Here is a 15,526-nt window from a genome sequence, read left to right as displayed (position 1 = left end):
GCTCCCACAGGCCCAAACAGGGATTAACTTGGGAGCAGAGAGTGGTATAGCATTAAAAAAGTGAGGATGTTCCTTTTTTTTTTTTTTTTTTTTTTTTTGAGACAGAATCTCGCTCTGTCACCCTTGCTGGAGTGCAGTGGTGTGATCTCGGCTCACTGCAAGCTCCGTCTCCCGGGTTCACGCCATTCTCCTGCCTCAGCCTCCCTAGAAGCTGGGACTACAGGCACCCACCACCACGCGTGGCTAATTTTTTGTATTTTTAGTAGAGACGGGGTTTCACCGTGTTAGCCAGGATGGTCTCGATCTCCTGACCTCATGATTCACCGGCCTCGGCCTCCCTAAGTGCTGGGATTACAGGCGTGATCCACTGCGCCCGGCCGAGGATGTTCCTTTGTTCCTACAGGAGTATGTGATTGGTTTGTCTATTGGCTGGTAGGGAACTGAATCATGTGACACTGACTGGTAAGACTGTAATACTCTAAAATACAATATATAAACTATCATATCATAATGGTGCAATACTATCTACTACAATACGAAAGGCATCGATGAAAAGCCCAACGCTATCATATGTGACTGAGAGATTGAATGCTTCCTCCCTCAGATTGGTTACAACATATTGTCCTATCACAGTCCTCTCTCCTTCATTCAAAGTGAATGATCCAAATAACAGACAGAAATAATAAAGAATAAAGGGCAACAGATGCAAAGAACTCACGAGATGATACTCTATGGTAAACTTTATGTACTTAGGAATTAATACCAACTCATTATTAGCAAAAAATAAACATCTTTACATCAAGAGTAGATTTTTCCTTTAATAAAGAAAGGTGGAATGTGTATAATGAACAAGGGATAATCAAAATTTGCCAAATGAGGCTAGTAAGACAATCCCAACAATTCACAATCATTATTCACTGGTCCATTAATCACAGGACAATACATACAAATGAAACTTACCTGACGGGTGCAGTGGCTCATGTCTGTAATCCCAGCACGTTGGGAGGCCGAGGTGGGCAAATCATGAGGCCAGGAGTTCAAGACCAGCCTAGCCAACATGGCGAAACCCTGTCTCTACTAAAAATACAAAGAATTAGCTGGACGTAGTGGTGGGCACCTGTAGTCCCAGCTACTCGGGAGGCTGAGGCAGGAGAATCACTTAAACCCAGGAGGTGGAGGTTGCAGTGAGCCGAGATTGCACCACTGCACTCCAGCCTGGGCAACAGAGTGAGACTCCATCTCAAAAAAAAAAAAAAATAATAATGAAAAAAAAAAATTAAACTTACCTACATATTAAAAAAAACATTAAAATTCAACCATGAATCCAGCACATTATCAAATGAATAGACAAAAATTCTACCAACAAACTTAATATCATTATCTATGAAACTCAAGTACTACTGCTTAAAGAGCATTTACAGAACTCTCACCTCAAGGTTTCCCTGCAAAACAACGTGAAATGCATACTCAAGACTCTTTAAGAATGAGCCACTGATAAAAACAATATACTTGTAACTTGTGTAACATTTCATACACTTTTTTCAAACACTGCACCATAATTAATTTGCATCAGGCTTTCCAAATTAGAAAAGCTTCACTTATAGAACTTCTTTCCCATGGGAGTTTTCACATGACTTTTCAAGTAAATGTGAAAACTGAAAATATTCTTGCAGTTTCTAAACTATTAGAGTTTTAATCCTGTGTACGTTCTTGTATTTACAAGGTCCAGCCAGCTACAGTGTGCATTTTCATATGTCCTTGAGTGGGGATGAGAGAAATGAAACATTCCCACATTCTGGACATTCATAGGGTTTTTCTCAGGAATGAGCTGATGTCTTCAAATGGAACTAACACAACTGAAGGCCTTACCACAAATTTAGATTCAAAAGGCTTTTCTCCACTCTGAGTCCTCCCAAATCTTCAAAAACAGGAAAATCTGAAGGCTTGACCACATTTCCTACATTCTTAAGGTTTCTCTGCAGTGTGAGCCTTTTCATGTTTATGAGGGAATGGGAAAGAGTAAATGTTTTACCACATTTCTTACATTCAAGGGGCTTTATTTATTTATTTGTTTGTTTATTTATTTTTTAATTTTGAGATGGAGTCTCACTCTGTCACCAGGCTGGAGTGCAGTGGCACAATCTCGGCTCACTGAAACCTCCGCCTCCTGGGTTCAAGTGATTCTCCTGCCTCAGCCTCCTGAGTAGCTGGGATTACAACCATATGCTACCACACCCAGCTAATTTTTGTATTTTTAGTAGAGACGAGGTTTCACCATGTTGGCCAGGATGGTCTCGATCTCCTGACCTCGTGATCGCATGCACAGGGCTTTCCCCCAACCCCCCGTGGCTTTTTATGTCCTTGAAAAAGAACTAAGACAACTGAAATGTGCCACCATGCCCAGTTAATTATTTTTTTTTTTTTTTTTTTTTTTTTTTGAGACGGAGTCTCGCTCTGTCGCCCAGGCTGGCATGCAGTGGTGCGATCTCGGCTCACTGCAAGCTCCGCCTCCCAGGTTCACACCCTTCTCCTGCCTCAGCCTCCCGAGTAGCTGGCTTGAGCCAGCGTGCCTGGCATTATTTTATTTTTTCTAGAGACAGGGTTTCACCATGTTGCCCAGGTTGTTTCACATTGTTTTAATCCGGGCTGGTTATGAACTCCTGGGCTCAAGCAATACACACTCCTTGGCCTCCCAAAGTGCTGGGATTATAGGCTGAGTCACTACACCCAGCCTCTATATCATGACTTCTTTCATGGCGAGTAAGGTGACTGGAACGAATGTAGGCTTTACCGCATCTCTTACATTCATAGGGTTTTTCTCCAGTATGAATTCTTTCGTGGAGGTGAAGGGAACTGAGACGACTGAAGGCTTGGTCACATTGTTTACATTCATAGGCTTTCTCTCCAGTATGAGTACTTCTATGGTTACAAAGGGAACTCAAATGACTAAAGGCTTTGCCACATTGTTTACATTCATAGGGTCTCTCTCCAGTATGAATGCTTCCATGGTAACGAAGGGAAGTGGAACAGCTGAAGGCTTTATCACATTTGGTACATGTATAGGGTCTTTCTCCAGTGTGAGTCCTTTCATGCGTCTTAAAAGAACAAGAAAATCTGAATGTTTTCCCACATTCCTTACATTCCTAGGGTTTCTCTCCAGTGTGAGTTCGTTCATGTATTAGACAACAACCGGAAACAGTGAACGCTTTACCACATTGTTTACATTTATAGGGTTTTTCTCCTGTGTGAGTTCTCTGATGTCTTTCAAATGAATTGAGAAAATAAAACGCTTTCCCACATATCGTACATTTATAACTGGATTTCCACTGTGCATTATCATGTGTCTTCTAACACCTGGAACAGAAACGAAGAATTTCCCACATTGTTCACATTTATATTGCTTCTCTCCATATGGTTTGTATCCTGAGTGAGCCAGGATGTGCCTATTAAGGAGGGAATGATGTACAAAGACTTTTCCACAAACACTGCATTCACATTGTTTTAATCCAGTAGAAATGTTCTCATTCAGATCAAGATTTGGAATTTGGCTGACAACTTGTCCATACTGTCTACCTTCTTTGCTTTCACACAGTCTCTGTATCACATGATTTCTGTAAAAAAAAAAAAAAAAAAAAAAAATGACAAGCACATTATTATTGGTTGGTTTAATAACTTTCTACTTATTAATAGGTCTTGGACTTACACTGCTACCAATACCAAGGAAAATGCATTGTTATTTTTTTTTTTTTTTTTTTTTTTGCCATGATTGAATTATTTGAAAGTAAATGGGTTACTACTGAAAACACAGCTACCACCTGCATGGCTATGACCAAATTAGTAACATTCATATACACAATTTTGTAGTGCTATTTTCAAGTAAACTGTTTTCCAAACACTGACTGCTACACTGAAGTACATTACATTTTGGGTGAAATTTTTCTAAAAAAAAAAAAATAAATTTCAAGTGACTCTTATTTGTTTTGATTGCTTGTTTTTAAGTTCATGACAAGCTAAGATTCCTTCAGAGGACTTTATTTCCTCTTCTCAGTGCAAATTATCTTATATCTTTCCCAGGTTTCAAAGTGATCTTCAATATTCTGGTCTTTCCATTTGTTTCCTAAAATGCAGACCCACAAAATTATCATGAATTATTACAAACTATAGAAACATTACTAGATTTCATGTTCATTGTACACAGTGCCCATGCCTGATTTCTTCACCAAATCATTCCCTTGCCACATTCCAAATCACAAATAGCACTGATGATAGGGAAATACTTCTGTAATTAAGTGAAATGTGTTGTCATTCTCACCTACAGAAGCCAGGTTCCTGCAGGTTTCCTGCATCACTTCTCTGCAGAGATTCTTCTGAGAAGAATCTAGCAAAGCCCATTCCTCCTGGGTAAAGTTCACAGCCACATCCTCAAAAGCCATGGAGTCCTAGAACATTCCACACATGTGGATAGAAGGATGGGTGAGACTGACAGCACTGGGAATCTATACTCAATCCATAAGCTGTTTACATGATTCTAAAATTTCCAAGCATTTATTCTGTGACTTGATTGTCACAACTCTTACTCTGTTCACACATACTCCCTCCCACACAGCAGTACTAATGCTAGAATTGAACTATTCAAAAAGGCAACAGCAAAGTAGAAACACCCATCTCATTAGAGAATCCAGGGAGTAAGATGTGCTGCTAGGAGTTACCTTTTAACTTCACTTTGTACATTTCTAGTATCTGTCATAATAAAGTCCTACCTGATGTGCATAAGGGAGTTAATATTATCAGTCCTGAGACTACTTATTCTTAAAAACGCCTGCTCACAAAGTTCCATCTTTGTTTGTATTAGTAACTTACATTTTGAAAGGGATTCCACCAACCCAAGTAATAAGAATGACTCACTGCATCTAAATGGCTTATGCAATATATTTGCCAAAACTTTTTCTGCTGAAGGTCTATTATTTTGTGTCACTGCAGTGGTGCTTAGGGAACCAGACACCAAAACACAGTCTGAACACTAAGTGTTCAATGAGTTTCCCTGGTAGACAATATTTTACACGTGCTGTCACTTGTTAACTGGGGAGTTGAGCCCATTCCATGTGATTACACCAAGACAGAGTAGGCTTATTAAATTTAATTGAGTAGTAAATAAAACCAATAATTGATATTTAACAATACTAATACAACAATTTTTAAAAATTTCTATTGCACAATGTCAAGGCAGAAAAGGAATAAGAGGAAATATGACACATGTTTTTTAAAATGACATTAATGTCACCACTTCCAGATGCTATTCCTATGAAATCACATAAATTCCCAAATCAGGTTGTTTTTAGGCAAGAAAAACTACTTTTTCATACGTAGTAAAAATGACAAATGTCTAATGTTTTTTAGTCATCTAAAAAAAGAGTGATGGCTTGTCTAACATACTTCTAAGATTTTCAAACGAAAATACTCAGGACAGCACAGTATTAGCAGAGAGATGAGCAAGCAGACCAAGGGAAAAAAAAAGTCTTAATGACCCAGCATTTATATGGAAAGTTGATGAATGATAGAGTAGGCACTGTAGAATAGAAAAAGAAATCACATGCACTTTAAAATATGAGGCAAACCAGGCTGGCATCTACTTGGGAAAATGCATTGCATTCTTCTCTATTCCATGAACCATAATCAACTTATTATATATTCAAATATGAAAGATAAAACCAGAACACTTTCAGAAGTCACAGGAAGATTTTTTTTTTTTTTTTTTTTTTTTTTTTTTTTACGAAGGATTAGGCAGAATTTCTTTTATGTAAGAAAACAGTGATAAAGGAACAGACAAACTCAAACATATTAAAATTTAGGGAATAAAAAGAAAATAGAGTGGGCAGGGCATGGTGGCTCACGCCTGTAATCCCAGCACCTTGGGAGGCTGAGGAGGGCGATCACCTGAGGTCAGGAGGTTGAGACCAGCCTGGCCAACATAGCAAAACCCCGTCTTTTTTTTTTGTTTGTTTGTTTGTTTGTTTTTTGAGACGGAGTCTCACATTGTCGCTTGGGCTGGGGTGCAGTGGCAAGATCTTGGCTCACTGCAACCTCCACCTCCCGGGTTCAAGCAATTCTCTTGCCTCAGCCTCCCGAGTAGCTGGGATTACAGGTGCCTGCCACCAGGCTCAGCTAATTTTTTTGTATTTTTGGTAGAGACAGGGTTTTTCACCATGTTGGTCAGGCTGCTCTGGAACTCCTGACCTCGTGATCCGCCCACCTTGGCCTCCCAAAGTGCTGGGATTACAGACCTGAGCCACTGTGCCAGGCCTAAAACCCCGTGTTTACTAAAAATACAAAAATTAGCTGGGTGTGGTGGTGGGTGCCTATAATCCCAGTAACTCGGGAGGCTGACACAGGAGAATCACTTGAACCCGGGAGGCAGAGGTTGCAGTAAGCAGAGATGGCGCCACTGCACTCCAGCCGGGCTACAGAGCAAGACAGTGTCAAAAAAAAAAAAAAAAAAAAAAAAAAAAAAAAAAAAAAAAAAAAAAAAAAAAAAAAAAACCCTCAGATATCCAGATAAGAGGATACAGATGTGTCCACTGTCATAAATTCTTCACCATGCTACAAGAGGGAAACTGACATTTTGGTGAATCTTTGTAAATCATCAATTTATCTATCACACTTTTATTTCACCAGTAGCATTGACAAAGCTAAGTCCTACAATTCCATTTGAAATTACCCTTGAAAAGAACAGACCTTTAAAACTTACTACACTCACTCTGGGGAAGAAATAAATACGAATTTTTAGCAAATAAAATACATCATTTTACCTTGCCTCTTTGGAAATAGTATTTTTATCTTTCAAGCTGTACTGACAAAATGTATCTTACAGTCAATGAAAAACTGAAACTCAAATAAGCGGACAAGCCTTTTCAAGGTAACAAACTCAGGGAGAGGCAGTGCTGACTCCAACACAGACCTTTCTAAGTGTCACGGCAGGCCATTCTATCCCTCGGGACACCCATCCTGTTCAGTAAAGTACTCAGTGACCACCTAGGAGGCACTGGCACTGCTCTTTGTCCTCCTGTGTGCCTTCAGTGCATTTTCATGTTCAGGTTCTTGCACATCCTCTCTGGGGTGGGTTTTCCTTGTCCTTTGGGACAGTTTTTCTCTCTTCACAAGTCTGAGACAATCTAGAGAGCAGAAATCATTTCTGCCTTTTCCTCTCAATATCAGCATCCCATTGGCAGACCATCAATGTGTCTCCGAGGAATAAAAACTCCGGCTGGAGGAACAGTTTTAATGACCTAGCTTTAATGACATTACGTTGTATTGTCCATTCATTTTAATGTCCTAAAATTTTAATAACCCTAAGGGGTCACCATTTTAGATGAAACTATACCAGGAGATTCCTCTAAGGCCAAGAGCATCCAGCTGCTCCCCTGAGAGACTCTACCCCCTACCTCAGGCTGTCCTTGGCGATGAGATGACCCCGGGGCTGATACTCACTAGACCCTCCAATAGACATGGCCACTGTGGGTATCCTGGGTCATCCCCAGACAGTTCTAAAATGCCAGGACTAGGAAAAGACAGGAGGGTGGCTGAGGAGAGGACACAGCACCCTGTAAAGTTTTCACGGGGGGACCTCAACCTAAAGACATTTTGGTAATATGTACACTTAGGAAAGATGAAAAGAAGAGCGAAGGCGAGACAAAGCGCCCGCCAGCCAGATTCCGGAAGACGCCCTCTCCTTTCCGGCGGCGCGCCTGATTGAATGGTCCCCACCCCAGCGCCCCTGACTATAGGCGGCTTCAGGCCCCACCCCCTCAGGCCCTGAGTGACAGGAGATTGCGATCTCACGTGAGGCTGGATGAGGCCAGAACCACCGTTTTGGCCTAGCGGTTTGTAGGGGGTGCGTCCTTCCTGCGCTGGGATCTGACCATGCAAGGAGGACATTCGCATTTAACCTTGTATACAAGGTTATAGCTATTTGTGTAATTGCAAGCAATATAGTGACAATTCTGTAACTGCCCAGTGGGTTCACCTTGCCCGCTACCTAGACAGAGCCGATTTCTCAAGAAGGGGGAATAGCAATAGAGAAAGAGTAATTCACGCAGAGTCGGCTGTGCTGGAGACCGGAGTTTTTTATTTTACTTTATTTTATTTTTCTGAAACAGAGTCTTGCTCTGTCGCCCAGAGTGCAGCCTCAGAGTTTTATGATTATTCAAATCAGTCTCCCTGAGCATTTGGGGATAAGAGTACTTAGAAAGTCTATTTTGCCAAGGTTGGGGATGTTTGTGCATGACACAGCCTCAGGATGTCCTGATGACAGTTGCCCAAGGTGCTCAGAGCACAGCTTGGTTTTGTTGGAGATAAATGCTCGGTGCTGCAAAGCGAAACCACCACTCAAGCGAAAGTTTTCTCGGCAACGCAATTAACTTCTGCAGAAGCGTGCTGCTTGCATCAATCACAATGGCAAGAGCACACGGAACAAAGGAAAGCAGGGGTTTTTATTCCTAACGCAATCCCTACCTCTGGCATGGGCTGGGGTCGGACCTCAAGCTCTAAACTGACCGGTTGGTATTGGTGAATATTTTCTCAAATAACGAAGGGGGAAGGGGGATGTGAGTTACAATGGTGGGACATGTGGTTTCGAAGGGAGAAATGGGTGCAGAGCAGGTATTTGATTAGAACTGATGGGAAGGTTGTTTATTGATTAGAACTGATGGGAAGGTTAACTAAGGGCAAGGAGGAATGGAGAACAAGAAAGTTGAGTTCGAGAACAAAAAACAAGAATGTTAACATGCCAAACCTTGGAAGAGAAACTGACTGTATCTGACAGTTTTATACATTATAGGGAGACAGGAGACATCAATCAACATATGTAAGATGAACACTGGTTTGATCAGGTACAACCTGAAGCAAAACTGGGTCAACCCGAAGCCAGGAAGGGGCTTCCAGGTCATAGGTAAGTGAGAGAGGAACGGTTGCATTCTTGTGAATTTGCATGAGCCTTTCCAAAGGAGGCAATAAGACAAGCATTCTTCTCAGTGAGCAGGGGATGACTTTGAATAGAATGGGAGGCAGGTTTGCCCTAAGCAGTTCCCAGATTGACTTTTCCCTTTATCTTAGTGATTTGGGGGACCCAAAATATTTTCCTTTCCAATTTTCCCCTTTTGTTTTAAAAATATTTTGGAGAAAGCATTTTAGAAGAAAACAGTCTCTGGTGCCAGGTTTTGTCTGATTTCTCATGGAGTAGCTGGGATTACAGGTGCAGGACACCACACCTGGCTAATTTCTTTTTTTTTTTTTTTGGTAGAAACGGGGGTCTCCCTTGGTTGCCCAGGCTGGTCTCTGGTGCCCAACACAGGGCTCCGGTAATCTCTGCAAATAATCCAGTGAAGGAACACCAGAGCGTGGAAAGAGGAGGACGACCGACAAAGGACCCCCGAGTAGGTTTTCACTTCAAGCTCTAGGGTAAGTGGGGTACTCGGAGAATTCCAGGGAAACCTCGGGAAAATATGGGTCAGGCTGAGAGTAAGTTCGCTAATTACTTAGGCCTTGTGCAGCAGTTACTGCATCACGGAGGGGTAATTGTGAGTACCCAAAATCTCACATCTTTGTTCCATCTGGTAGACAAGTATTCTCCCTGGTTCCCAGAATATGGAACCATGAATGTGAAAGATTGGGACAAGGTCGGATCAGACTTAAAACGAGCACACTTAAAACGAGCACAACAAGAGGGCCACGATATTCCCGTCTCGGCTTAGTCTGTGTGGTCGGCAATTAAAACAGCACTGGAGCCCTTCCACACTGAGGAGGAGAAGGAGGAGTTTCAGGATGACATAGGAAAGTTGAATAATCAGGAGTCTAATTATCAGCAAAGTGAACCATGACAGTTTAGTTTTAAAAAGGGCGAGAAACGGGAAGGTATGTACGCTAATCTCCAAAAACTTATAAAAGGAACAGTGCCACCTACTGCGCCTTTAGGGGAAGGTCTGGAATGGCCACCCCCAGGCCAGCCTTAGGAATTTTTGGAATGGGAGCCTGAGACGCACCTTGTGGCTCCCTTTGTTGCAGGCCCCGCCAGTAACTACGGTGAAGGGAAGCTTCAGGCTTGTCCAAAAGCCAATTACGATGAGGGAATGATCCAGGCTTGCCCACCTGTTAATTATGGTAAAGGAATGCTGCGAGCCTGTCCAAATACAAATTATGGCACAGGGACAATCCAGGCATCCATTCGCCAGGTACAAGAAATGGGGGATTTGAATGCTTGGCAGTTTCTGGTAATTATTTCGCCAGCTGAGGCGCCCAGAGAACTTGCTCAAGCATGCTGGGAGCCATTTCCTTTTAAAATATTAAAAGACTTAAAGCAAGCAATTGGACAAGATGGGCCAAATTCTCCTTATGTTCATTCCTTGTTACAATGTTTGACTTATAACAGACGTTGAATACCTATGGATTGGGAGGCATTAGCCCGATCCGCCCAGACCCCTCTGAATTTCTCCAATTTAAAACCTGGTGGACGGATGAAGCAACAAATCAGGCACGCAGAAATGCTCAAGCCCAATGTCCCATTAATATCACATCTGATCAATTGCTTGGAATCGGACAGGCATGGGGTACTCTAAATCAACAGATGGTAATGGGTGATAAGGCTGTTGATCAGCTCAGAACTACATGCCTAAGAGCCTGGGAAAAAATTCACGACCCTGCTACTGCTTATCCTTTTCACACAGTTCAACAAGGTCCAAGGGAGCCTTTTCCAGATTCTATCGCCCGTTTGCAGGATGCAGCTCAAAAGGCTATTTCTGATTCTCATGCCAAGAAAGTGGTCGTTCAGCTGCTTGCTCATGAAAATGCTAATACAGAATGTCAGGCAGCAATTAGACCTATTAAGGGAAAGGCAGATCTAAATGAGGAAAAACTTTAAGTGAATACATTAAAGCCTGCGATGGCATTGGGGGGCACTTATATAGGGCCAGCCTCCTTCTATAAGGCTGGGGGAGAGAGGGGGATGCTATTACTCCCCATATCATGGAGGGTGCCTCACCCCCCTGCGATGTGGATCCTAACAGCAAGGGGGAGAGAGGGGATTGCTATTACTCCCCATTATGATGTGGATCATAATAATTACTCCACCCCGCAATGCGTGTCCATTATTAGCAGTCTCTTTTGTTTAGGATATTAGGAACAATTTCACAGGTTGTGTGTACACAGCCTGCGATAGGAGAAGGAATACCATCCTCTGCACCTCCGGCTATAAGGAACCATATCACACCATGGGTGTACACTTTTTGGGAGATTTGGGCTAAAGTCGTCCTGTGTTTCCCTGAATATTCGGAGACATATCACAGGGCGGCTGTAGACTCACTACTCTCTTGGCAGGAACATCATGCTTTACCTACTGGAAACTAGGAGCAATATCACAGACTGGGTGTCAAGCCACTGTCACATTGGAAGTAATATCATGCTCTCCCCCACAAGTTATGAGGAACAATATCACAGGGGGGTGTGTACCTTCACCAGTAGTGAGAGTAGTATCATCATCTCTTCCTTTAGATGACAGGAAGAATATCACAGGGTGGGTGTACACCCCATGTATTTTTGGAAGCAATGTCATTCTCTCTTCTAGGTTTTACGATTCATATCACAGGCGGTGTACATCCCTTGTTATATTGGATGGAATCTCATCCTCTTTCAACCTGTATCTTTAGAACAATATCCCATAGGGGCTGTACATCTCTTCCATATTGGTAGTAATGCCATCTTCTCCTTTCCTAGATATCAGAAACAATATCACAGGAGGGGTATACACCCCTTGCAATATTGGTAGTAATATCACCTCTCCCCTGTGGTTATTAAGGACAAAATCCCAGGGTGGCTTTACAGTTCCTACTTTATTGGGAGTAATCATCCACTCAGCCCCTGAATATCAGGAACCATATCACAGAAGAGGTGTCTACCCCCTTCGATATTGTCAGCTATGTCGTCTTCTTCCTGCCTGGATATTAGGAACGATACCCTGGGGTTGGGGGTGGTGTACACCCACTGCGATATAGAAAGTAAAATCAGCCTCTTTCCCGCTGGATATTAGGAACTATATCACAGGTGTGTGTGCACCTTCTGGGATATTGGGAGTACTATGAGCCTTCACTCTGCTGCATATTAGGAACAATAGATGGGGGGCAGGGTGTTACACCCCCTGCGATATTGACAGCAATATTCTTCTCTTATTCCCTGTACAGTAGGAACTACATCACAGGGGTCTGTACACCTTCTGCGATATTGGGATTAATGTAATCCTCTCCCCCACTGCATATCAAAAGCAATATCACAGAAGCATGTACACCCCCTGCGATATGGCCAGTAATATCATCGTCTCTACCTTTCTATACTAGGAACATCACTGGGGGTTTGTACACTCCCCTGTGATATTGGGAATAATGTTATCCTCTCTTCCCTTGGATATTAGGAACGATATCCCTGGTGGTGGGAGGTGGAGTACATTAAGAACAATATCACTGGGTGGGTGTACACCCCCTGCGATATTGGGTGTAGTATCATCCTCTCTTCCCTATGATATTAAGAACAGTATCACACGAGGGGTGTACAGCCACAGACCCTGTGTTATTGGGAGGAATAGCATCTTCTCCCCCTCTTGATATAAGGAACAATATCTCAGGGTCTGTTTACATCCCCTGCGATATTGGCCGTAATGTCATCGTCTCCCAACGTGGATATTGGGCATAGTGTCACGAGGGGGTGTACACCTTCTTCGATATTGGGAGTAATATCATCCTCTCCCCTCAGGATTGTAGGCAAAATATCGAAGGGGTTTTACAACTCGTGTGATATGGGCAGTAACATCATCCTCTCCCCATCTAGATGTTAGGAACTGTATCACAGGCGGCTGTACACTTCTTGCGATATTGGGAGTCATATCATCCTCTCCCATCATGGATATTAAGAACAATATTACAAAGGAGGTGTACACCCCCTGCGATATTGAGAGTAATACTATGCTCTCCCCTTCAAAATATTAGGAACAATATCGCAGGAGGTGTGTACAACCCCTGCGATTTTGGGAGTAATATCATCCTCTCCCCGTGAATATAAGAAACAATATCACAGGAGGATGTACACCCCCTGTGATACTGGGAGTCATATCATTTTCTCCCCCTCTGGATATTCGGAACAATATCACAGTGGGTGTGTACACCCCCTGCGATATTGCCACTAGTATCATCGTCTCCCTCCCAGGATATAAGGAACAATATCACAAGGGGGTGTATACCCCCTGCGATATTGGGGGTAATATCTTCCTCTCCTCCGCTGGCTATTAGGAACAATGTCACAGAAGGCGTGTACACCTCCTGCTCTATTGGAAGTGATATCGTCCTCTCTGTCCCTGGATATTAGGAACAATATCACTAGCGAGTGTACACCTCCTGCAATATTGAGACTAATATCATCCTCTCGCCTCCTGGATATTAGAAACCATATCACAGGGGTGGTGGACACCCCCTACGAAATCGGAAGAAATATCATCCTCTCCACCTTTGGATGTTAGGGACAATATCACGGGGGAGGTCTACACCCCCTGCGATATTGGGAGTCATATCATCCTCTCCCATCCAGGATACAAGGAACAAGATGACTGAAGGGATGTACACCCACTACAATAGTTTCAATAATGTCATTTTCTACCCCCTGGCTATTAGGAATAACATTATGGAGAAGCGCACACTTTCTGAGATATTGGGAGTGATATACTCCCCCCTCCGGATATCAGGAACAAGTCTGTTAATTATTATTATTATTAAATATAATATAAATTAATAGTAATCATTGATAATAATAATCACAATAAAGATAGTAAAAATTAATACTGGTTAAAAATGTTTTAACGATTAGTAGTAACAATTAATAGCAATATCACTATTAATAAAATAATGATATCAGCAATTAATGTTACTTAAGTCAATACTAAGTGATGTTGGTTATAAAATAATGATTAATATTATGAACTACTAGCATTGCTAAATGACATTAATATTAATAATTAATTTTAAGCATGCATAATCATATTTAAAATAATTATCCATAATTAATAATGGTATCCTATTAGTTAGTGTCATTGATAATTATTAAAATCGATCCTTGAAGTTTAATAATCAATCATATTATTACTTGTAATGCCACAGGGGGTGTACACCTACCTGTTATGTTGTTCCTATTATCCAGGGATGGAGAGCATGATTTTAGTTTTAATATCGCAGTAGGTGTACACTCACCCTGTGACACTGATGCTAATATCTCGGGGGGCAGAATATGACATGACCCCCAATATAGTAATGAATGGACAGCCACCCGGTGATATTGCTCCTAATATTCAAGGAAAAAGCATATGATATTACTCCCAATATCGCAGGGAGGGTACAGCTCTTCTGCGATATTGTTCCTAGTATCCAGAGGGGGAGAGGATGATAATAATTCCAGTGTTGCAGGCTGTGTACACCCGCCCTGTGATATTGGTTTTTTTTCGTTTTTTGTTTTTTGTTTTGAGATGGAGTCTCGCTCTGTCGCCCAGGCTGGAGTGCAGTGGCGCGATCTCAGCTCACTGCAAGCTCCGCCTCCCGGGTTCCCGCCATTCTCCTGCCTCAGCCTCCCGAGTAGCTGGGACTACAGGCGCCCGCCACCTCTCCCGGCTAGTTTTTTGTATTTTTTAGTAGAGACAGGGTTTCACCGTGTTAGCCAGGATGGTCTCAATCTCCTGACCTTGTGATCCGCCCGTCTCGGCCTCCCAAAGTGCTGGGGATATTGTTATTAATATCCTGGAAGGGAGAGGATGATATTACTCCCCGTAGAGCAGGAGGCGTACACCCAGCCTGGGATATTGTTCCTAATATCCATGGAGGGGAGAGGCTGATATTACTCCCAATATGGCTGGGGGTGTACATCCACCCTGTGATGTTCTTAATATTCGAAGGCCGAGAGGTTGATATTACTCTCAGTATGGCAGACACTGTACACCCCCGTGTGATACTATTCCTGATATCCGGAAGGGGAGAGGATGGTATTAATCCCCATATCGCAGTAGGTGAACACCCGCTCTGTGATATCTTTGCTAATATGCAGGGGGAGAGAGAACAATATTATTCCCAATATTGCAGAAGATGTACACGCCCCTCCCCCCATGATATTGTCCTTAATATTCCAAGGCACAGAAGATGATGTTACTTCCAATATCACAGAAAGTGTACACCCCCCAGTCATGATGTTCCCATGATCCAGGAGGGAAGAGGATGATATTCCTTTCAATATCACAGGGGGTGTATACGCCCCTGGTGATACTGTTCCTAATTTCCACCTGCGAGAGGATGATATTACACCCAATATCGCAGGGGTTATAAACGCTCCTTTGATATTGTTCCTAATATCTAGGCGGGGAGAGGTTGATATTCCTCCCTATATTGCAGAGGGTGTACACCCATCTTTGATACTGTTCGTAGTAAGTATCCCAACAATTCACAATCATTATTCACTG

General features: G+C 42.5%; 1 protein-coding gene across 1 annotated transcript; it reads right to left on the bottom strand.

Annotated features, from left to right (window-relative positions):
- Nucleotides 1-2,321: 2,321 nt before the first annotated feature.
- On the bottom strand, nucleotides 2,322-5,382 carry LOC126949961 (zinc finger protein 669-like). Its single transcript, XM_050782998.1, has 2 exons — nucleotides 4,313-5,382; nucleotides 2,322-3,611 (listed from the first exon to the last, which is right to left on the bottom strand). Exons 1-2 carry the CDS (start codon nucleotides 4,390-4,392, stop codon nucleotides 3,179-3,181), a joined length of 513 nt encoding a protein of 170 aa, XP_050638955.1. The 5' UTR covers nucleotides 4,393-5,382; the 3' UTR covers nucleotides 2,322-3,178.
- Between the last annotated feature and the right edge of the window lie 10,144 nt (nucleotides 5,383-15,526).

This window comes from Macaca thibetana, chromosome 3, assembly GCF_024542745.1.
Source record: "Macaca thibetana thibetana isolate TM-01 chromosome 3, ASM2454274v1, whole genome shotgun sequence".
NCBI lineage: Eukaryota > Metazoa > Chordata > Mammalia > Primates > Cercopithecidae > Macaca > Macaca thibetana.
Note: the sequence above shows the minus strand (reverse complement) of the source record. Positions and strands in the feature narration are given on the sequence as shown.